Source organism: Leuciscus leuciscus (assembly GCF_965113295.1).
Source record: "Leuciscus leuciscus genome assembly, chromosome: 13".
NCBI classification, from domain to species: Eukaryota; Metazoa; Chordata; class Actinopteri; order Cypriniformes; family Leuciscidae; genus Leuciscus; species Leuciscus leuciscus.
This window is the reverse complement of record NC_138737.1, coordinates 29,087,259-29,109,947: the sequence shown is the minus strand read 5'-3', so window position 1 is coordinate 29,109,947 and position 22,689 is coordinate 29,087,259. Positions and strand designations below refer to the sequence as shown.

The window sequence follows — 22,689 nt, the reverse complement described above, 5'->3', positions numbered from 1 at the left end:
TATACTCTCATCTGGCTCTTGGCAAGTGTTCATTTTAGGCCCTGACTATAGGGAGTATTTCCCAATTAAAGTGCTGAAATATCAAGTAGTTACTTTATAACTGTTCTCTATTGTTATATTTATTTTTATTTATTTATTTAGTGGCCAAGTATTGAAATTGTTTCCTCTCTATATTTAAGCTAATTTTATAGTACTTTTTATTAAAGTTGAGTACATCACTTTTCAAAAATGTTAAAAATATGCTAGATGTTCATAGTTTCATAAGAATCCTTATCCGCCATTGACCTAATAACTCTCCCACAGGTGGAACTAATTATCAAGAAACACAAAGATCAGCTTTTGGCAGAGAGATATCGCTTCAACATGGGAATACTCATGGGTGAGGCAACATGTCATACGTCATATGTCATATGAGTACAGTCGTGTTGTGCTGGTGAGGAATAGTGTCTGTTTGTGCTCTTCAGGTGAGGCCAGAGCCGCTCTCAAATGGGCTGATGGAAAGATTGTCAAGAATGAAGTGGATATGCAGGTTTATGTGACAGTTTTACTTCCTTACTCTAATCAGTCTAAATCATTGTTAATGTACGTGCACTGAATATTTCTTTTGGCTTTTAGGTATTGCACCTTCTGGGTCCAAAAACTGAGGTAGATCTGGAGAAAAAGCCCAAGGTATATATTTTTTCACGGTCACTATTTTGTTGTTTTATTGCTGGTGAGGATCTGGTGCACATCATAGGGTTCTGTGAACATGTCTCATTACTAGGGATGCCAATTTTCACAAATTCCCATGATCGATCGTGGTTTAAATGAACGATCAGTTAATCGATTAATTGTTAGCCTTAATGTTGCAATTTGCGTCTGCTGCAGTGGCATATGGCCAACAGCATGACAGGGTCTGCAAATGCTGCTCAAAACTACATGTTCCTCACCAAATTAATGAGAATGGTTTTTAATCTAAATAATGGGCTAGTAGGATTGTGAAATGTTTCAATGTGATTGATCATTTAAATAAATTCATTATTTAATAATCAAATATAACAACAAATACAACGTGTCACCAACACCGCCTCAGATGCGTGCTTGTCAGAATGTGTGACTGTTGTGGACGCGCTCTTCCTGGAAAAACGTGCTGAAAACGGCAACTAAACCCAATGAGACCCCCCAGTCATAAACCCCTTTCACACAGCACTTTGAACCCGGGAAATTGCCGGCAAATTGCCAGAGTGCCTTCTGTGTGAACACAAACACAACCCGGGATTGATGCCGGCATCGATGCCGGGTTGGGGACCTAGTAACATTGCCGTGTTCAGTCCCGGAACGCGCGCTGTGTGTACAAAAGCCGTAATAATGCCGTGTCGTAGTGATGACTCTGAAGCCAGGATCGTTCGCCAGCTAGTGAAACGGTATGTAATGCGCAAGTTTATGATGGAATCAGAGAAAAAAATGCACTTGTGTGTTTTCTCGAGAGAGAAATCGCAGCTCATAAGCAAACTTAAGACGCTGATGAGACATTACCAGTCACATCGATGTCACGTGTACTTACGGGATTTTTACGGGTTGTGTGTGAACGTACTCTCTGATTCCGGAAAATCACTGGCAGTGTGAATGAACCAAAATCAAACGAACCCGGGTCAAATCCCGGGTCACTTTATCTGTGTATTTTCCGGAATCTCTGTGTGAAAGGGGCTATAGAGGAAGCGGGAAAAGACCTAAACTTCAATGGTGGTAGGATATCAAAGGAGGAAATAAGGAGAGCCTGCAAAAAACTGAAGCTAGGCAGGGCACTGGGGAAGGATAACATCCCGCCTGATATACCGAAAGCAGATATCAACCTCCACTGATATCCTCCATGGGCTCCTAAATGACATCTGGGAAAAAGAGGAGATTCCCAAAGATTGGAAAGGAGGGGTTAATTGTCACAGTCCCCAAGAAAGGAAACCTCAGCGAATGTAAAAACTGGAGAGGCATTATGCTCCTCTCAGTCCCCAACAAAATCCTCTGCCGAATAATCCTAGATAGAATACAAGAACCACTTGACAAGATTTTCAGGAGAGAACAAGCAGGTTTCCGGAAAAACAAGTCCTGTACAGATCACATTGCAACACTCAGAATAATTGTCGAACAACGCATTGAATGGCAGTCATCATTATTCATAAACTTTGTCGACTTTGAAAAGGCCTTTGACAGCCTAGACAGAAACATTCTGTGGAAGCTGCTCCGACATTATGGAATAACCATAAAACTGGTCAACATCATTAAATGCATGTATGATGGAGTCACAGGTCAAGTCACCTCAAATAGTAAACTCTCGGACACCCTCCTTATAAAAACAGGAGTACGTCAAGGCTGCCTACTGTCTCCCCTCCTCTTCCTCATTGCCATCGACTGGACAATGAAAATGCCAGTGGATGGTCAAAGGACAGGACTACAGTGGAACCCTTTTGAGCAACTGGAAGATCTCGATTTTGCTGATGACCTGGCTCTGAAATGGTTCCAAACATAACTCCGGCGCGTTCGCATTACATGTTTCGCGGTTGAGCAGCACGCGCATGAACCTGCTTAATCGATGATCGATAAGTTTTAACGATTAAATGTATTATCGACAATTAATCGATCGTCGATTAATCGTTAACATCCTTACTCGTTTTCCACAATGATGTAACTATGTATGTGTGCAGGTTATATTGTACCAGTCCAAAATTACTGCATCGCAAAATGACAAAAATAGGAATTGGTGTCTGCCAGCTGAATGTATGTTGCATCTTATAATGGGAGTAATCTGTTCTTGTTCTTGTTCTTGTTCTTGTTGTTCTTCTTCAAGACAAACCGCTTTAACAGCCTTTTCTTCTGTGGAAATGCACAGAACAGGGCGATATTTGGCACAAGCTCTGACACCAGCCCTGGCACTATGTTGGTGTAAAACATATTACAGATAATAACGTTATGGAATCCGTATTCCAAAACAGTGCTCAATTTTCTCTGCTGAAGCATGTGCTTTGCTTTTAGCTTTGGAACAAATTGAAAATACACAACGAAAGGATTCTATAATTTTTACAGACTCTAAATCTTGCCTTCAAGCAATGGACACTTTAAAAATGGTTCATCCTTTAGTGGACTGCATCTTAACTAAAGTGGATTATCTACAGAATCAGTTCTTCAGTATTAACTTCTGCTGGGTTCCAGGCCATGTTGAACTTTCAGGAAATGAGCGAGCTGATGCAGCTGCTAAGGAAGCTGTTAATCAGGAAGTTAATGAATGTCAAATTCCTCCCTCAGATATCAGACCTATTATTAATCGGTATATATTAGATAAGAGGAGTGGAACACGTGCAAGAATAATAAGCTATGTGAAATTCATCTGGAAATTTCAAACAGACGTTTAATCACTCTTAAAACTAGATCTGATCAAGTGTATTCACCAGATGTCGTATAGGTCATACAAATTTGACTCATGCTTTTTTGCTTAAAGGTGAAGACCCAACTTTATGCATGTTCATAAGATTACTTATGTAATAGTAGAATGATCTTTTATGAATTTATTTCACTTAAGGACTTTAGTAAGATTATGCCTGAAAACGTTTTGGATTTTTTATCATATGTTAATTTAAGAATAAAATTATAATATGACTTGTTGTGCTTGTTTGCTTGGTTTTATTGTATTTATATGATATTTATATTTTTGTAATTACATTTTTTCCATGAAAATAGCCTTAGATACTGACATGGCATTAAATAAAACAATCTATCTATCTATCTATTACAGATAATTATGTAGTTATGTCAACTATGCAGCTGTGAAATGTGCTGCCATCTTTTTTTCTTTTATCACAGGCAGCCAAAACCAAAGCTGCAGAGAAGGATGTGAAGATTGAGCAGGTTTCTGGTAAGACACAGAAAGCTATGAGACATTTTTTTACTGCACTTTAATGTGATTTATGCATCTTTAGTTTTGTGTTAGTGAAATGCTGCTTCAGAAATACTAGGGGCTAGGTTTAGGTATGACAATATAGTGGCGATAATATGAAGTTTCTATTGATAGAGGTTTCTTCAGTCGTCTTGGAGACCTTGCCACAGTTCTTTTGGATTTAGTCTGTCGCAGTTTTTTCTGTTTCTTCATGTAATCCCAGATGGACTCGATGATGGTGAGATCAGATCTCCGTGTGGAGCATACTGGCTGTTGTCAGACTCCTTGTGCATACAAAAGTCTCACTGGATTATTTTCAATTAATGGCAAAAGAAATGTGACACTACAGCAAAAGCTATCATTAACTGTCTTAAAACCTTTTTTTTTTTTTTTGCTGAAAATACTAAGACTTTTGGAGAGTACTGCATATCTGAGTGAATCAGCTAAATGAGAGAATTTAGGCTGAGACTTCCAAAGGAAATTGATTGGATCATTGTTGTTTTCTAATTGCTGCGATCTTTGAGATTTTTGCACAGCTTCAATGTGCTTCCAGTATCAGTCGCTTCCAGTTATTTTAGCTGTACAGAAACAGTCTGGAATGCTGCTTGATACTGCAAACTGGTATTAGTAAAAAATATGGAAGTAAAATAATGTCAAATGTTTTTGAAATAAAAAGCCTGTTGAATTGCACTACTTGAAAAAAAAATAGGCATTGCATTAACCATGCTTGCATTTTAATGCATTGTATTTTTAGGGCTTGCATTTTTATGGGCTGAAATTCAACATGGTTGAATATTTAAGCTGTGAATATTTCAATTAAAAACATTTCAAACACCTTTTCATTATTAAAAATTCAGTAATCCATATTCACCTTTCATATTTCACTTCCAAAATATTCAAACTGTTTAAAAATACAACCAATAATATTCAACAGGCAATTGTCTGTCCATTTTATTTCGCTTTGCAAATTCGCTTCCACAAATTCAGTGGTTCAAATTCGACAGTAAATTCAACATTGACGTCCAGAAACTGCAGGAAAAGCAGTAGATTGCCGAGCATACTCTCCATCTGCTGTTAGTCGACCTCACCATCTGTAGATTGTCTACAAACCGGAAGGTTGGTGGTTCAATCCCCGGTTCCACCTGACCAAGTGTCGAGGTGTCCTTGAGCAAGACACCTAACCCCAGCTGCTCCCGACGAGCTGGATCGCCTTGCATGGCTGACACCGCCGTCGGTGTATGAATGAGTGAGGGAATGGGTGAATGTGAGGCAATATTGTAAAGCGCTTTGGTGGCCATTGGGTCTGTGAAAGCGCTATATAAATGCAGTCCATTTACCATTTACCATTTTACCATCATATGGTGCAAAAGCGCTTGTTGTTGACGAAGACATTCATTCATAAAATGAAAATGATTATCTGTGTCAGTATATGCGGAAAAGATCATAAACACACAAGCTGTGTTTGTTTCATTCAATAACTTCATTGCTACTTTCCCTGTGTAGCCTACATGTCATCAGGTTTCTCTACCATGAACGGGATTATAATCGGTTTCCCTCAATACCTCATACTCAAGGATTCCCCTTCCGTCGGGACAAAACGCTTAACGTAGCTTAATGGACTAATACAGTGATATGAAAGACCAATCTTGCACCTTATTGGGGAAGTAGGCTGTAGGCTACTATATAGGCTACAGGCAAGCAGATGGACTCAGAATATGAACTTAACGCGCAAAGTTTCATGCTGAGCGTTTCGTGATATACTGGCATAAAATCAACACTTGATCAATTAATACTAACACTCTCTTCTATTCTATTCTATTCTATTCTATTCTATTCTCTCTCTCTCTCTCTCTCTCTCTCTCTCTCTCTCTCTCTCTCTCTCTCTCTCTCTCTCTCTCTCTCTCTCTCTCTCTCTCTCTATATATATTTATATTTATATATAGAGCACTTGCATATTGTTTTCCTATTGTTAGTTTAACTGTAAATCGCTTTGGATAAAAGCGTCTACTAAATGACTAAATGTAAAATTGGCTTGACATTGGACATTCGCACATTTAGGGACCGTCTCTAAAGTTGCATACAACATTGGCATACACGTTTCTAACTTCAATAGCAAACTTTAATTTATTTGAATAAATATCAAAAATCCAAAGGGTGCGCATTATGCCTGACACTACATGAACACTTTACAGTTAGTTTTATGACTGTAAGTCGTTCTATTCAAATGCTATCGGAGTTTGAACCGTGTATACCAAAGTCGTATACACTTTAGAGACGGTCCCTAAATGTGCGAACGAATGTCCAACATCAAGCCAACTTTATGCCAGTCTATCACTGGGAAACGCTCAGCATTAAGCTTTGCGCGTTATTCTGAGTCCATCTGCTTGCCTGCGAGTTTGGTCTTTTATATCACTGTAGTCCATTAAGCTACGTTAAGCGTTTTATATGTCCAGCAGGGGAATCCTGAAGTATTGAGGGAAACCCTAATAGCCTGCATGCAGCACATCGCCACAATATAAAGTTAAGGCAACTAAACAACCAAGAGAAATATATGTCAACCTCAAAAATGTAACATTGGATCTGTATATCCGCATCGGGGAATAACATTATAATCTCGTTCACGGTAGAGAAAGATGCATGTAGGCTACACAGGAAAAGTAACCGTGAAGGCACTGAATTTAACATAAAACAGCCGTCATAATAATCACAAATACACTTTTTACACAGTTTTATGAATGAATGACTTGCTCTAATTTTGCTGGTCTTCGTCAACAACACGCGCTTTTGCACCATCTGATGGTGAGGTCGACTAACAGCAGATGGAGAGTATGCTCGGCAATCTACTGCTTTTCCTGCAGTTCCTGGACGTCAATGTTGAATTTACTGTTGAATTTGAACCACTGAATTTGTGGAAGCGAATTTGCAAAGCGAAATAAAATGGACCGAAAATTGCCTGTTGAATATTATAGGTTGTATTTTTAAACAGTTTGAATATTTTGGAAGTGAAATATGAATGGTGAATATGGATTATTGAATTTTTAATAATGAAAAGGTGTTTGAAATGTTTTTAATTGAAATATTCACAGCTTAAATATTCAACCATGTTGAATTTCAGCCCATAAAAATGCAAGCCCTAAAAATACAATGCATTAAAATGCAAGCATGGTTAATGCAATGCCTATTTTTTTCAAGTGCAATTCAACAGGCTTTTTATTTCAAAAACATTTGACATTATTTTACTTCCATAATAAAAAAAAAAGTTAATCATATTCTAATTTATCGTAATTGTACACACTGTGTTGTACTGCAAATAGTATTCTAATTTTTTCACTATGTTCTAGTTATTTACCTTTAGCTAATGAATCATAAGTTTCACACAGTCACAGGAATTGGCTTACTTAATTTAAGGTGGATATTAGATCCGTGTGTTAGGTCACAGTGTATGTCATTGTCTAATATAACTCTTCTGTCTATGCTGATAATGTTACTCAAACATCAAAAGACAAAGAGAAAATCACTCACTGCTCTTGACTAAATAACTTTAGTAGCTTTAATAAGAATCAATGTATATTTAATTCATACAGCGAAGACTGCAGTGTTTAGTGTTAAATAGACCTAAAAACTTAATGTACTGAAGAAATCTGGTGAAAATAATTTACTGATCTTGAACTTTTGTTAAAGTATGCTCACTCTTTTTCATGTAGTATGGTTTATTCAAATTATACTGATTTGAATAAATCCCCTAACTTTACATTTTTAAACATTGGCATTTCATTTTCCCATGCCATTTGTGCTATGTACAAAATGTATACCTTCAATCATGTGGCTTGTTGATGTGTTGTTTTCTTATTTGCCTGATGGACAATAAAAAAATAATCACATGGACTTGCATTAAAGGGATAATTCACTCAAAAATAAAAATTGTCATCATTTATTCACCCTTGTGTCATTCCAAACCTGCATGACCTTTTCTTCTGTAACCAAAGTTTTGGTGAACATAGACTGCTATTTTATGGACAACAAAAGGATTTCTCATATTATTTTTGTTGTTGTTGTTGTTCTTTGTTTTAATTTTTGAATGAACTATCCCTTTAAAGGAGGGTGTAAGCACCCTTACATATTTTCTTCTTAAAATGTAAAAGTCTAGTTTATATTTCCATCATTCTTTCTAGGTGAAGGAAAAACAGAGGGGAAATCATTGATGGAGCAGCTGAGAGGAGAGGCGCTGAAGTTCCATAAGCCAGGTGAGAGTGTTGACATATCAGTGTCCAGTTAGCTACATAGTGTGCTACTCATTCCATATTTGTGCATCCCCTCTTTCTTTCCGCACTTTTTTTTTTCTTCCTTTCTAACTCCACCCCCCTTAGGGTGCAAGGGAAGGATGCAAGGAAAGAAAATGAGGACGGAGGAATCGAAGTAGGGCTGCAACAACTAAATAATAATGTGTCTTCTTCATATCTCGTACAAGTTAAGATTTTGTTTTTGTTTATTGTCAGTTTTAATTTAGTCATTTTAATTTCTGCTTTAAAATGGTAAGCAATTAGTTGATTTTAGGTTTAGAATGTATTTTAGGGGGTGGAAAGATGGCGGCGCTGTGAACGAACGTGTGAAGTTTGCCTCCCGTATACATAAAACTTTTCTCTAGATTGCACCAAATCATTTGAAGCCTCCTTGCTATCCAAAGCCGCCGAAAGCCTAATCTTTCATTCCTGGACGACAAAATGAGCAAATCCCACGGTGGTCGCAGTAAAAACCAGCCTCAACTTACTCAGCACTTCAACTCGCCGACGCAGAGCAAGGAAGTTAGCGGGGCAGCTTCTACAACAGCAGGTAGCACGGGGCAGCTAACCCTCGAAATGCTAGTCGGAGAATTAGAGAAACTACGTAAAAGTGTAACCGGTGAGCTCACCAACTCTCTGCACACAGCGCTGGCTCCAATCAATGCCTCACTTCAGTCTATAACTGACACGGTAGCGGCCCACGCTAACACCATTTCTGAAATGGAAACTGCTCTCACTGCCCATTCAGACGGACTATCCACTCTGGACAACGAAGTATCTTCACTGAAAACGATGTTGGAGTCCACGATGCAGGCGAATGAAGCATTACAATTGGCAGTCGAAGACCTAATTTCCCGCTCCAAACGCAAGAATCTCCGCATTATCGGTATTCCTGAAGGAGCGGAGGGGAGTGACGCTCGACTGTTTATGTCCAAGCTGCTCAAAGAGTTAACCAGTGACACACAACAGGACCTGGAGCTGGAACGCGCACACCGTGGCCTGACCCCGAGACCATCAGAAGGCTGCCGTCCCTTTATCATCCGTTTTCACAAGTATATTCATAAAGGGCGCGTGCTTTTGTGGGCCAAGAAGAACAGGGACATCTCGTTCCGTGGCCAGCCTATCAGGATCTTTGAGGACTTTAGCGCCACGCTTGCCAAGAAACGGGCCAAGTTCAACAAAGTGAAATCCCTGCTCTACACTGACGGCATACGCTTCGGTATGGTCTACCCGGCTCGGCTGCGGGTCACTATCAACGGACAGACTCGCACTTTCGACTCGGCGGAGGACGCAGAACTTTTCTACCAGAACTTTAAGAGTAAGTGACATAACATGGACCTTGCAGACGGACAGCCCGGTTTACTGCATGGAGCGAGGACAATTGGAAAATAACTATGGTGGCTTAGAATGTTTACTCTGTGTCAGAGGAACAGCAATTTAAAAGGTGTTTTATTTTTTTTATTTTTTTTATTTTTTTATTATTATTTTTTTTATATATACATTTTTTAATAAATAATAATAATAATTTTTATTTATTTATTAATTTTTTATAGATATATATTTTTTTATATTTATACCTTTTTTTTTTTGTAATAAATAATAATGATGAATATTATTATTATTATTACTATTATTATTTAAAAAAAAAAATTCTCTCCTTTTATTCCTCCCTTTTCTTTTACTGGTGCACATATGTTACATGTTTAAGGGAAGCACCCTCTGCCTAGGAATCCACTGAGATGTTACGAGGCGTACTCTCCTGCGTGGTGGGATGGGTTAAGGATATTTATGTTCCAAAGTTTTCTTTTTTTGTCTTTTTTTTGTCTTATGCAGTTGAAGCTAGTTCAGGCTTCTGTTGTAGTTCAAACTCACGGGGCAGCGTTGATATCGATTTACCTACTCATGTACTTGATTATTTTATTATTTTTATGGATATTTACAGCAATCTTTGCTTTGTTCTATGCAACCCAGTCGGTTGATAAATTTTTTATTCTTTATTTTGTATTATTTTTTTTACCTGTCATCCCGAGTGTTTCCATGCAGTCTTATCATAGATGGCGACCTCAGATCAAGTGGTGGGACTAGGATCTATTAGTGAAAGTGAAAGTGTGAAAGTGACACGTGACGGCCAAGTATGGTAACCCATACTTGGAATTTAACCTCTGCATTTAACCCATCCAAGTTAATGCACACACATTAGGAGCAGAGTAGTGAGTAGTTAACACACACACACTGCAAACGTGGATACACACACCCAGAGCAGCGGGCAGCCTTTGTGTGGCGCCCGGGGAGCGATTAGGGGTTAGGTGCCTGGCTCAAAGGCACCTCAGTCATTTCCCACCGGTTCTGGAATCGAACCAGCAACCTTTGGGTTACCAGTTCAACTCCCTAACCACTAGGCCATGACTGCCCCTTAGGTTTACAAGTTGGAATGTAAGGGGGCTAGGTGGTCCTATAAAGAGGGCAAGAGTATTTTCTCACCTAAAGAGCTTAAAGTCTGAAGTAATATTTCTCCAAGAAACTCATCTACGTATTAGTGATCACACCAGACTGCGGAAGCCCTGGGTTGGCCAAATTTTTCACTCAGGTTTTAACAGCCGTTCAAGAGGCACAGCTATACTTCTACACAAACGCTTACAGTTCTCCCCTGAGCAAATTATCTCCGACCCTAATGGCCGTTATATTATAATCGTGGGAATGCTGCTCAACACACCTGTTATCCTGGCCTCTGTCTATGCTCCAAATTGGGACTGTCCAAGCTTTATGACAACTCTGTTCTCACAACTACCAAGCCTAGATTCACACCATTTAATTTTCGGAGGAGACCTTAATTTAATAATTGACCCCACACTTGACAGATCCAATTCAAAGAACTTATCCCTGTCCAATATGGCAAAAGCCTTTATTTCTCTCACGGATCAGATCGGCTGTGTAGATGCCTGGCGCTTTTTCCACCCAAGAGTTAAACATTTTTCATTCTACTCCCCGGTTCATCATACTTACTCGCGTATTGATAATTTTTTTGTAGACAAAATTTTAGCACCCTCAGTGAAATCTTGCGAATACTCGACTATAGTAATCTCAGACCATGCCCCCATCCTGATGGATCTTGAACTTTTTTCAAGGCCCAAACATTCTCTGTGGCGACTAAATGTAGAACTATTATCCTCAGATGCTTTCTGCAAATTTGTAACAGAGAAAATATCTTTTTTTATTCAAACCAACAAATCCGAGTCCACCTCCCCCTCCCTCTTGTGGGAAATTTTAAAAGCAGTTTTACGAGGTGAGATAATCTCTTATAATGCCAGAATTAATAAGCAGAGAAAACTGCGACAGAGCGAGTTGCTTGAGGCAATTCAACGTATTGACAGACTGCACGCGATGACTCCCAATGGCAACCTTAGATCTGAAAGGCTCAAGCTTCAAACAGAATTTGATATACTTTCCACATATAAGGCAGAGTCCCTCCTAAGACGCACAAAGAGTACATATTATGAGCACGGAGACAGAATCAGCAAATTATTAGCCATGCAACTGAAACACCAAGCCTCTTCTCGATCCATTATTCAAATTCGTAAAACCCCTTCCACCTTGGTCTCAGATGAAAAGGAAATTAATGAAATATTTACTCAGTTTTTATTACTCTTTACAAATCAGAAGCTCCATCTGACACAACCTTCATGCGCAACTTTTTAGATAACTTAGTTTTCCCTGGATTAGACAATACCACTACAAACCGCCTTGATGCCCCACTCTCTCTAGATGAACTTTTGGTTTGCCTAAAATCTATGCAGAACGGCAAGGCACCGGGACCTGACGGCTTCCCTGTTGAATTCTTAAAGAAATTTTCCGATCAACTTGCCCCCTTGATGTTAGATATGTTCAATGACTCTTTGGAGAATGGAGCACTCCCCCCATCTTCAACCCAGGCCTCAATTTCATTACTTCCCAAGCCCAATAAAAATTTAGAAGAGTGCAGCAGCTGGAGACCAATCAGTCTGCTCAATTTCGATGTGAAATTATTGGCTAAGATTCTCGCCAACCGTTTAGATCCTCACCTCTCTAAGATTATTTCTGATGATCAGACTGGCTTCATAAGAGGTAGGCAACTCTCTTCAAATATTCGTAGGCTACTTAACATAACACTCTCTGAGCCAAACAAAACAGCAGCAGAAATGGTCATTTCTATGGACGCAGAGAAGGCCTTTGACCGGGTAGAGTGGGAGTATTTATTCACAGTCCTCGGTAGATTTGGTCTCGGTCAAAAATTCATTTCATGGATTCGGTTGTTATACAATAATCCCACAGCATGCGTAATTACCAACTCTACCCGGTCCAAACCATTTCCGTTAACACGGGGCTTCAGGCAGGGATGTCCCCTATCACCATTGTTATTTGCTCTCGCCATCGAGCCGCTGTCCCTTGCCCTTAAAAGCTGTTCGTCTTTCACTGGGATCACCAGAAATGGAATGGAGCATAGGGTCTCACTTTATGCAGATGATTTGTTGCTGTACATTTCACATCCAACCATCTGCATTAGTGGGATCTTAGAAATTTTGCACACATTCGGATCCTTCTCGGGCTACAAGTTGAACATCGGTAAGAGTGAATGTTTCCCTCTTAATGAAGCTGCAAAAAGAATCCCGACCCAAGCGTTACCGTTTCGTTTAACCACCTCGTGTTTTCGTTATTTAGGTATTAACATCTCAAATAATTTGTCGTCTATTTATAAAGATAACATTTTAAAGTTGGTTAATCAAATCAAGTCCGACCTCAAGCGCTGGCACGCCCTCCCCTTGTCCCTTCTAGGAAGAGTGAACACAATAAAAATGAATGTACTCCCAAGATTCTTATTTCTCTTTCAGTGTCTACCACTGTACCTTCCAAATACTTTTTTCAAAGATCTTAACCAGCATCTTTCATCTTTTATTTGGGCAGGAAAGAACCCCAGGGCTAATTTAGCCACTCTACAAAGACCAAGGAGGGAAGGAGGTCTTGGACTCCCAAATTTATTGGCTTATTATTGGTCAGCCAATATCCAAAAAATGTACACATTACAACTTCCCCTAATACCAGTTGGTGTCAGATGGAAGCACGGTCTTGTAACTCTGTCTCATTAGGTACTCTGACTTGTGCTCCTTTGAATTCTTACCCTTCAAACTACACCTCTAATCCAGTTGTTCTATCCACTGTGAAAATTTGGAGGCAGTTCAGGCGTGATTTTAAAATCTCTTCCACCTCCCCGCTGATACCTATATGTGACAACCACCTATTCTCTCCCTCATCAGTTGACTCAGCTTTTGCCCTGTGGAGGGATAAGGGCATATTCTGCTTTAAACAACTTTTCATCGATAAGACCTTTGCTTCTTTTAACAGTCTGAAAACTACATTTGACTTACCCCAATCTCATTTATTTAGATACTTCCAGGTTCGTAATTTCGCACTCCACAATCTACCCAATTTTCCCTATTTACCACCTGATTCCTTTACTGAGATTATTTTGTCCTTTCCTACGGACCATAAATTTATTTCAGCAGCTATGAGATTAATTACATCTTTCTCATCCTCCTTAGCGGTCAGAAGTACCTGGGAAAAAGAGCTGGGTTCCTCCTTCGAAACTGAATGGTGGAACGAGACCTTAGAAAGGGTCAACACCACTTCCCCTTGCGCTAGCCTAACATTAATACAATTTAAGGTCGTCCACAGATTACACCTTTCTAAAGTTAAGCTTAAAAAGATGTTCAATACAAGCGACATTTGCGACAGGTGCTCTGTCTCCTCTGCCAATCATACTCGTATGTTTTTTTCCTATCCAAAGTTGGATTTATTTTGGTCAACTTTTTATGACACATTGTCAAAAGCTCTTAATCGACCTCTGACTCCCAGTCCAGCTATTTCTATTTTCGGCGTCCCTGCAGACCATAGTTGCTTCTCTTGTGGAGAATTGGACATTATTGTTTTTGCCTCCCTCGTGGCCCGCAGACGCATTTTACTCCATTGGAAAGACCCAAAACCTCCTACATCTAATTCCTGGCTAAAAGACCTATTGTCTTTCCTTCACCTAGAGAAAATTAAATACAGCTTGAGAAAACGCTCAGACCTATTCACCAAACACTGGGGCCCCTTCCTTTCCTATGTTAACTCCGCTCAGTCTTTGGATGACTAACCAGCAGATTGCATGGAGCAGACTAGAGCTTTTGTTATTCTTGACCAGGAATATTATTTATTTCACTATGTAGCTTTGGTTTTAATTTTTTTATTATTTTTTTTATTATCTGTTTATTTTTTATTTTTGTCTTGTTTAAATTCGACTGCGGTTATACCTGCAAGTATGCTTATTTCTATCCCTGTTAGTACTTTTTCGCTTTATGTATATCATTTAAAATGCCCCGTGCTGTCTTGTTGTTTCGTTCATTTGTTCATTCATATGCTTTGTTTATTGAAAAAAAAAAACGACATGCTTGTACAAATTCCCAATGGAGACATGTAATGTGACTTGTCGGCAATAAAAATAAAGTTTGTAGAATGTATTTTAGCATAGCCTGTAGAGCAGGGGTCGGCAATAGGCGGCCCGCGGGCCAAAACTGGCCCGCCAGCAATATTTTCTGGCCCGCCGGATTATTTTGGAAGTCCGTTTTTTGTTGTTGTTTTTTTTACAATAACGGTTTACAAATAGTGTATCATTCGTTCAATCGTTTTTAAAAAAAAAAAATGAAGAAAAAAAAAAAAAAAATTCCATTATTTATTTCCTGAACTAAAATGAAACTTGAGAAAAGCTGCAGCCGCGCGGCGATTTCACCGCCGAATACTGTGTGAAACGCCCATAAGGAATCATGCGGCACAGGATTAAATTATAAAGACGGTAGCGGACGGGACTCTGGTATACCTATACTTTGGACGGAGCGGTCTGACTGACAATAGCCCTCTCCCGACATCTTTTGACAGCGTATCCACACTTCATTCTGACCACCTGTACACCTAGCTCTGATGAGCTGTTTGGTACTGAAACCATTGTCAGTCAACAACATTCTTTTTTTGCAAGGATGTTTGAAATAGTTTGTCAGAAAATAGCCTACTTCATTTGTCAGTAGGGCAATATGGTTTTCGTTTATGTTGCTTAGAAATTTGAGTGATAGGCTTTGTCCTATTTTATTTATATTTCATTATTTTTTTCTGTGACATTTTTTTCTCTGCTGACAGTACAATGTTAAAATAATATTTATATTGACACGAACACATTTTTTGTATAGCATTTATAATTGTTATAGGCTACTTAATCGCTCTCTTTCCATTAGAAATATTTGAATGTGAGATTCTGGGAAAGAGATCTAAATTTTGCGGACCCGTCAGGTCGGGAAATAAAGCGGGTGAACAGAGTGTATTTTAAGCGGTTGCTGAATAGAACCTTGTGGGAGCGGGACGAAAAAAAAAAAAACAGTCCCGCGCAGACCTCCTTAAACCTTATGTCTGTATGTGTGTGTCCCGAATAAATAATAATAAAGAAAAGGAATAAAATTCAAAAGTCGGACTGTAAGCGAATGAGGCATGATTGCTATTCACACCTTTATTAAAATGGCTGTAATCTGTTTTTAATTAGTTCTATTTACTATTTAGTAGTTTAATAGTAAAAATAGAGTATTTAATTTATATCCATAGGCCTACTCCGTGTAGCTGGCCCGCCATCTACTGGCTAAAAAAAATATTGGCCCGCGGCCAAAGTTACTTGCCGACCCCTTCTGTAGAGATACATTCACTATATTTGTTTTTTATAGGCTTTATAGTATACATTGTTTGGAGAACAGCATTGAGTAGGATGAACAAGAATATTGTTTAAAGTAATGAATACAAATTTCAATGTATAATATTTGGGGAATTAATCTGAAAAATAAACGACAGATTAATCGATTACCATAATAATGATTTGTTGCAGCCCTAAATCGAAGGAAAGCTTATTTGTATATGCTTGATCACTCGAGTGTCACTTTAAAGCGTCATCAGCTGCGTACAAAGGATCTGCCCTTATGTTGTTGAAGTTTGGTTATTTAAGAAATTCATAATAAATATTAATGAATCAAGAAGCCCTTTTGAAATATTTGAGATGTCACAGGCTGGAGGATGGAGGAACGAGGAAGCATCCATTTGAGTATTGAGAAGCACCCACAGACTTTGTACAAAGCCTCAATATGCAAAGCTTAACCCGATGTACCATCTGGGGATTCTTTTTTTTTTTTTTAAATGGCTCAAAGTGAATCATTTGATTTTATTGTTCTTTCTCTAGGGGAGAATTACAAGACAGAGGGTTATGTTGTAACACCCAACACCGTGAATTTGCTGAAGAAGCACCTGGAAATCACTGGAGGACAGGTATGACCTGAATGCACTTTTTGTCTTTTGAATTAGTGGCACTGAAGTGTGCACAATAAGACCAGGAACATTAAGGAACTAAACTGAGTTCAGTATTTTCTGTTTAAATCAAATTCTCTCTTTGTAGGTCCGCACCCGTTTCCCCCCTGAGCCTAATGGTATTCTGCATATTGGTCATGCCAAAGCAATTAACTTCAATTTTGGTTTTGCCAAGGTACAAACAATTACACACACTCTCACATTAACAACTTTGCATAACAAAAAAATTCCTTTCTGACTTGTGTTTTGTGTGAAGGCCAATAATGGCATCTGTTTCCTGCGGTATGATGATACAAACCCAGAGAAAGAGGAGGAGAAGTACTTCACTGCCATCAAAGAGATGGTGGAGTGGCTTGGTGAGTATTAAGATCTGACTTGGCTGATCCAATCACAAGCTGTCTGCTGAGACTGAGCAGTTCACTCAAACATGAAAATTGTCATCACTTACCGTCTTGTGGTTCTAAAAACTTGTCTGTTATTTTTTTGTTGAAAGTTGAGCACCTTATCTCACTTGTGGTCTGTTCTTTTCAAACGGTTGCTCATTGTCACAGTAGTTACTTCAAAAGAGAAAGTTGACACTTGCTATAACAGACTTTGCTGCAGTGTATGCTTGCAATGCATTTTGAATTGCATTTAAACGCAAAATTTCAAAGAAAAAAGTTTTTTTTTAAAGGGCTTTGTGTTAAGTGACATTACAAAAATGTTTCAAATGTGAACTTTTCTATTGACAAGCATTTTTCACGCATGTATGTATATGTTTGTTTGTTCTTCACCATCACTCAGGGTACAGACCATACTGTGTCACGCACGCCTCTGATCACTTCCAGCTTCTCTACGATCTTGCTGTTGATCTCATTCGCAGGTGAGATTACAAACCTGATGTCTCAGGGCTCTATGCTTCTAGAACTTGTGCACCTAATTAAAAAAATATATAAATAATTTACGAGCACAATTGAAGTCTAGTATGTTAATGTGCCATGCACATTATAACATGCACAAGCAGACATAAGAAAGCAAAGTTTAGAAATAACAACAAAATTCAGGAACAAGTGTGAGATCAGGAGATTACTTTCTGATAAACCAAATTTGTTATTACTCTGAGACAATGAAAACGCCGGATCATGACCTTCTTGTGTGTAAACAAACATACGCCTTACTCTGAAACGTTCAGTGAGTCAGATTATAAATGCTCTTTAACCGCAGGATATATAGTGGAAATACAACTTTATTTTTCTAGTTCATGGCTCCTCAAGGTAGTTCTCAACACATGAATGAGGGAAACGTGGACATAAGTTAACTAGCCTAAGAAAAATAGGTATTTAATGGGATGGCGGACAGCAGTGTGAGTAAAATAATAGATGCCCAAACGACATTTTAAGTTCAAAGTCTGGACACACTTCGCCTTTTATACCATTTATGGGACAAACGTTGTAAATAGACATCTTTGATGCTCTTCACCGAGCACTTGCACAGACACACACGGGAGCGTTTGAAAGCAGGCATCTATCATCGAATATGTCTATCAGCGGATATATTAGCGATCCGCTGATAGGCGCCTGCTTTCAAACGCTACCGTGTGTATCTGTGTAAGCGCTCGTTGAAGTGTGTCAAAAATTTGTATTTACAACATGTTTTGGAAGCGTTGATTATTGTAGCCATTCACAGATGTATATGTTGAGCACATGAACACAATGGCCAATCAGAGGTGTTTAAGAATCCGCTCAACAGCGCTCAAAATGCTAGGGGGAATTGCTGGTATCGTCACATTTAAAATAAAATAAAAGTAAATGCCCCAAGTCTGTACCTTTAACAACAATATTCCCAGGTTTATTGTAAGGAAGCTGGTAAACACTTGGATGTTCCCAGGTTTAAATAAAAGAGGTTGGTAAATTTTAAAATGTACCAGGTTTATAAAACAAGTTGGTAAGCAGGTAAATGTGTCAGTTTACACATAAAGAAAAGTTTTACCTTTTAGTCAAGTCAAGCCACCTTCATTTATATAGCGCTTTTAACAATATGAATTGTTTCAAAGCAGCTTTACAGTGATAAAAGGAAATTACAGTAACAGAGATTGTTTTGGCTTTACAGCAGCTCTAGGATAAAGTTATTGTCCAGCTAAAGTTAGTTTTGATTGATTGATTCACTTCCGTTGCGAAGGGGCCACTAACACGACACCGTTCTAACAGAAAACCCTCAACACGTTCCGGCCGCCCATCCGCACAAAACAGTGCCTGGTGGCTCGAGAACGCACTCCCGGAAATGGGTTCCAAGGTGCAAACGATTATCAGTTATCTCTGTGCAAACCTACGCAACCTCTGCGCAAACCTCTGCACAAACATCGACATTGCGCACATGCGCATCGTGTTCAGTCCATAGGTATGCGCATTTTAATATATATGTGCGCAGGCGTGTAGTCCTTTTTTTTACAAATCAACCCTCAACAAACTACTTGTCTGGCCTAAATTTAAAATACAGAATTATTTATCGCATCCGCATAGCCACGTGGTGACTCTGTACAGATAAAACGACAAAGTTTTATCTGTACAGAGGTAAAGGGAAGGGAAGGAGGCCTTCACAGGGGAGAGCCTAGTTCACACTTCAACTAGTGTTGTTGTCGTGTCCAGGCGCAGGTCCTTCATCAGATCTGGATACAGCGGACTGCGGTAAACCTTGGGATAAACAGAGAGACTAATATTAACGTAGACGCCATCCTTCTTATGATGTAACAAGTACATCAGGATTTATGGAAAGTGTTCCCGGTTCCGGCTGACCTTAAACTATGCCAAGTCAAGTCATCTTCATTTATATAGCCCTTTTAACAATGTATATTGTTCCAAAGCGGCTTTACAGTGATAATGAAAATTAAAGTAACAGAGATTGATTTGGCTTTATATCAGCTCTAGAATAAAGTTATTGTCCAGCTAAAGTTAGTTTTGATTGATTCACTTCCGTCGTTGCGATTATTAGTTATTAACTCAGGGGCCGCTAACACGACACCGTTCTAACAAAAAACCCTTAAGTTCTCTCTGCGCAAACTTTAAAAACGCGAACCTGTGAGAACACTGATGGCATGCACATGCGTATTACGAGTTCAGTCTATAGGTATGCGCGTTTGAATATATGTGCGCAGGCGTGTAGTCCTTCCCTACAAACCAACCCTCAACAAACTACTTGTCTGGCCTTAATTTATTATACAGAATTTTTATCGCTTCCGCGTAGCCCCACGAACCGGAATTATCCTGACAACGCTTTATCTGTAGAGAGGTAAAGGGAGGGGAGGGAGGCCTTCACAGGGGATAGACTAGTTGACACTTCAGGACTGTGTTGTCGTCGCGTCCAGGCGCAGGGCCTTCATCAGATCTGGATACGGCCTGGATCCGACGGACTGCAGTAAACCTCGGGATAAACAAAGAAACTAATATTAGCGTAGACGCCATTCTTCTTATGATGTAACGAGTACATCAGGATTTATGGGAAGTGTTCCGGGTTACGGCTGACCTAATCTATGCAGCCTAACATTGAATTATAGAAGTCTATAATGTGTTAACTTATGTGTATGCTAGGTCAAAGAGATGTGTTTTTAGTCTAGCTTTGAACTGACAGTGTGTGTCTGCTTCCCGGACAATGTTAGGAAGATTGTTCCAAAGTTTTGGTGCTAAATAGGAAAAGGATCTACCGCCAGCAGTCGATTTTGATCTTCTAGGTATTATCAACTGGCCGTAATTTTGAGATCGCAATAGACGTGAAGGACTATAATGCGTTAAGAGCTCGCTCAAGTACTGGGGAGCTAAACCATTTAGTGCTTTGTAAGTAATCAGCAATATTTTAATGTATACAATGTTAAATAGGGAGCCAATGCAGTGTTGACAGAACCGGGCTAATATGGTCATACTTCCTGGTTCTGGTAAGAACTCTAGCTGCTGCATTTTGTACCAGCTGTAGTTTATTTATTAAGCGTGCAGGGCAACCACCCATCTAGCCTTGATGTCATGAACGCATTAACTAATTGTTCCGCATTTGTCAGTGAGAGCATATGACGTAATTTAGATATATTTTTAAGATGGAAAAATGCAGTTTTACAGAAACTAGACGTGACTTTCAAATGAAAGATTGGTATGAAAGAGCACACCCAGGTTCCTAACCGACGACGAAGACTTGACAGAGCAGCCATCAAGTGTTAGACAGTATTCTAGGTTATTACGTGAGGACGTTTTTTGTCCAATAATTTAGAATCTCTGTTTTTTTTTCAGAATTAAGTAGTAGGAAATTACTAGTCATCCAGTTTTTTATGTCAGCTATGCATTTTGTTAATTTTGTGAATTGGTAAGTTTCGTCAGGGCGTGAAGAAATATAGAGCTGAGTGTCATCAGCATAACAGTGAAAACTAATGCCATGCTTCCTAATGATATCTCCTAAGGGTAGCATGTACAGAGTGAACAACAACAGTCCTAGTACTGAGCCTTGTGGTACTCCATACTGAACTTTTGATAAGACGGAGAGATGAATACCATCTCTTTTCAACAGTCAGGTCTGTCCCAAAAACTTCATTTACTGTTACAAACTGATAACGGCCAGATAAGTATGATTTAAACCATGCTAATGCAATTCCGCTAATGCAGTTCCACAAATGCCAACATAATTTGAGTCTATTTAAAAGAATGTTATGGTCGATATTATCAAATGCAGCTCTAAGATCGAGTAACACTAATAGAGAGATACAACCACGATCGGATGAGCAAATAATTTGTTACTCTAATGAGAGCTATCTCAGTACTATTGATATGGTCTAAATCCTGACTGGAAATCCTCGCAGATATAATTTCTTTCTAAAAAGGAACATAGTTGTGAGGATACTGCCTTTTCTAGTATCTTAGACAGAAAAGGTAGTTTTGAGATCGGCCTGTAATTGACTAATTCTGTAGGATCTAGTTGCGTTTTTTTGACAAGCGGTTTAATCTCATAGCCAGCTTAAAAGTTTTTGGTACGTATCCTAATGACAAAGATAAATTAATGATAATAAGAAGAGGATCTATGATCTCTGGAAGCATCTCTTTCAATAGCTTAGTCAGTACAGGGTCTAACATACATGTTGTCGATTTAGATGATTTAAAAAGTTTAGTAAATTCTTCCTCTCCTATAGCAATGAATGAATTGAATTTTTCCTCAAGGAGACAATGCACTGCCTGATGCAATACTGTAGTAGACTGTTGCATAGTTATAATTTTCAATCTTGTAAGTAAAGAAGATCATAAAGTCATTACTGCTGTGCTGCTTGGAAACGTCTGGGCTTGAAGCTTTATTTTTCGTGTTTATTTTCTTCGTGTTTAATACGCTGATTTCACGCAGCCTTTATTTTGAAATCGAAAGCGAGGCTCCGGTGGGAAGAAAACCGGAAGTGTCGCCTTTAATCACAGGAGAGTCGTGAATGCGATGGCGTATTGTTGTGTTTAATGATGTTGTCAATTCTAAAAATGTACATACATTTCTTTCATACTTTAGACTAAATACAGTGAAATTCATTTATAAATAAAATATTTTTTTTATAATTCAGAATGTAAAAAAAGAAGCAGGAGTGAACTATATACATATCCTATATTGAATATTAACATCCAATAGTGTAAATCGCGGCAGCAGCTTCAGGTTGGTAATCCAAGGCATTGTTGTTTATCTTTACTTCCGGGGTTCTTCCCACCGGAGCCTCACTTTCGATTTCAAAATGGCGGCTGCGTGAAATCAGCGGATAGGGTTGAAAAATAAGCAGATCTAGCAGTTTTTTAGGCCTCTCTGTATGCAATCGTGCTCTCTTTCCATGAAATGCGAAGTACCTCTAGTTTTCTTCCAGTTGCACTCTTAAGGGCCTGAGTGTGCTCGTTGTACCATGGCGTTGGACTATTTCCTTTAATCTTCTTTAAGCATAACGGAGCAACTGTGTCTAAAGTGCTGGAAAAGAGAAAGTTAAAAGTTTCTGTCACAATATTGAGTTCTTCTAAGCTATCTGGGATGCTGAGATGATGAAACTGATCAGGAAGATTATTAATAAAGCAATCTTTAGTGGCAGAAGTGATAGGTCTAGCATATTTGTGACACGGAGTCAGCTTTGCA

The 22,689-nt window shown here is 38.9% G+C and overlaps 1 protein-coding gene across 1 annotated transcript in view; it reads left to right on the top strand.

Annotated features, from left to right (window-relative positions):
* Positions 1–22,689, top strand: part of qars1 (glutaminyl-tRNA synthetase 1) — a 50,036-nt gene that overhangs the window by 3,288 nt on the left and 24,059 nt on the right. Inside the window, exons 4-12 of the mRNA XM_082187741.1 lie at positions 304–379; positions 465–529; positions 616–669; positions 3,832–3,883; positions 8,077–8,148; positions 16,463–16,548; positions 16,676–16,762; positions 16,844–16,943; positions 17,371–17,449. Of these exons, the coding sequence (XP_082043867.1) occupies positions 304–379; positions 465–529; positions 616–669; positions 3,832–3,883; positions 8,077–8,148; positions 16,463–16,548; positions 16,676–16,762; positions 16,844–16,943; positions 17,371–17,449 (671 nt within the window). The remainder of the gene's footprint in view (positions 1–303; positions 380–464; positions 530–615; positions 670–3,831; positions 3,884–8,076; positions 8,149–16,462; positions 16,549–16,675; positions 16,763–16,843; positions 16,944–17,370; positions 17,450–22,689) is intronic.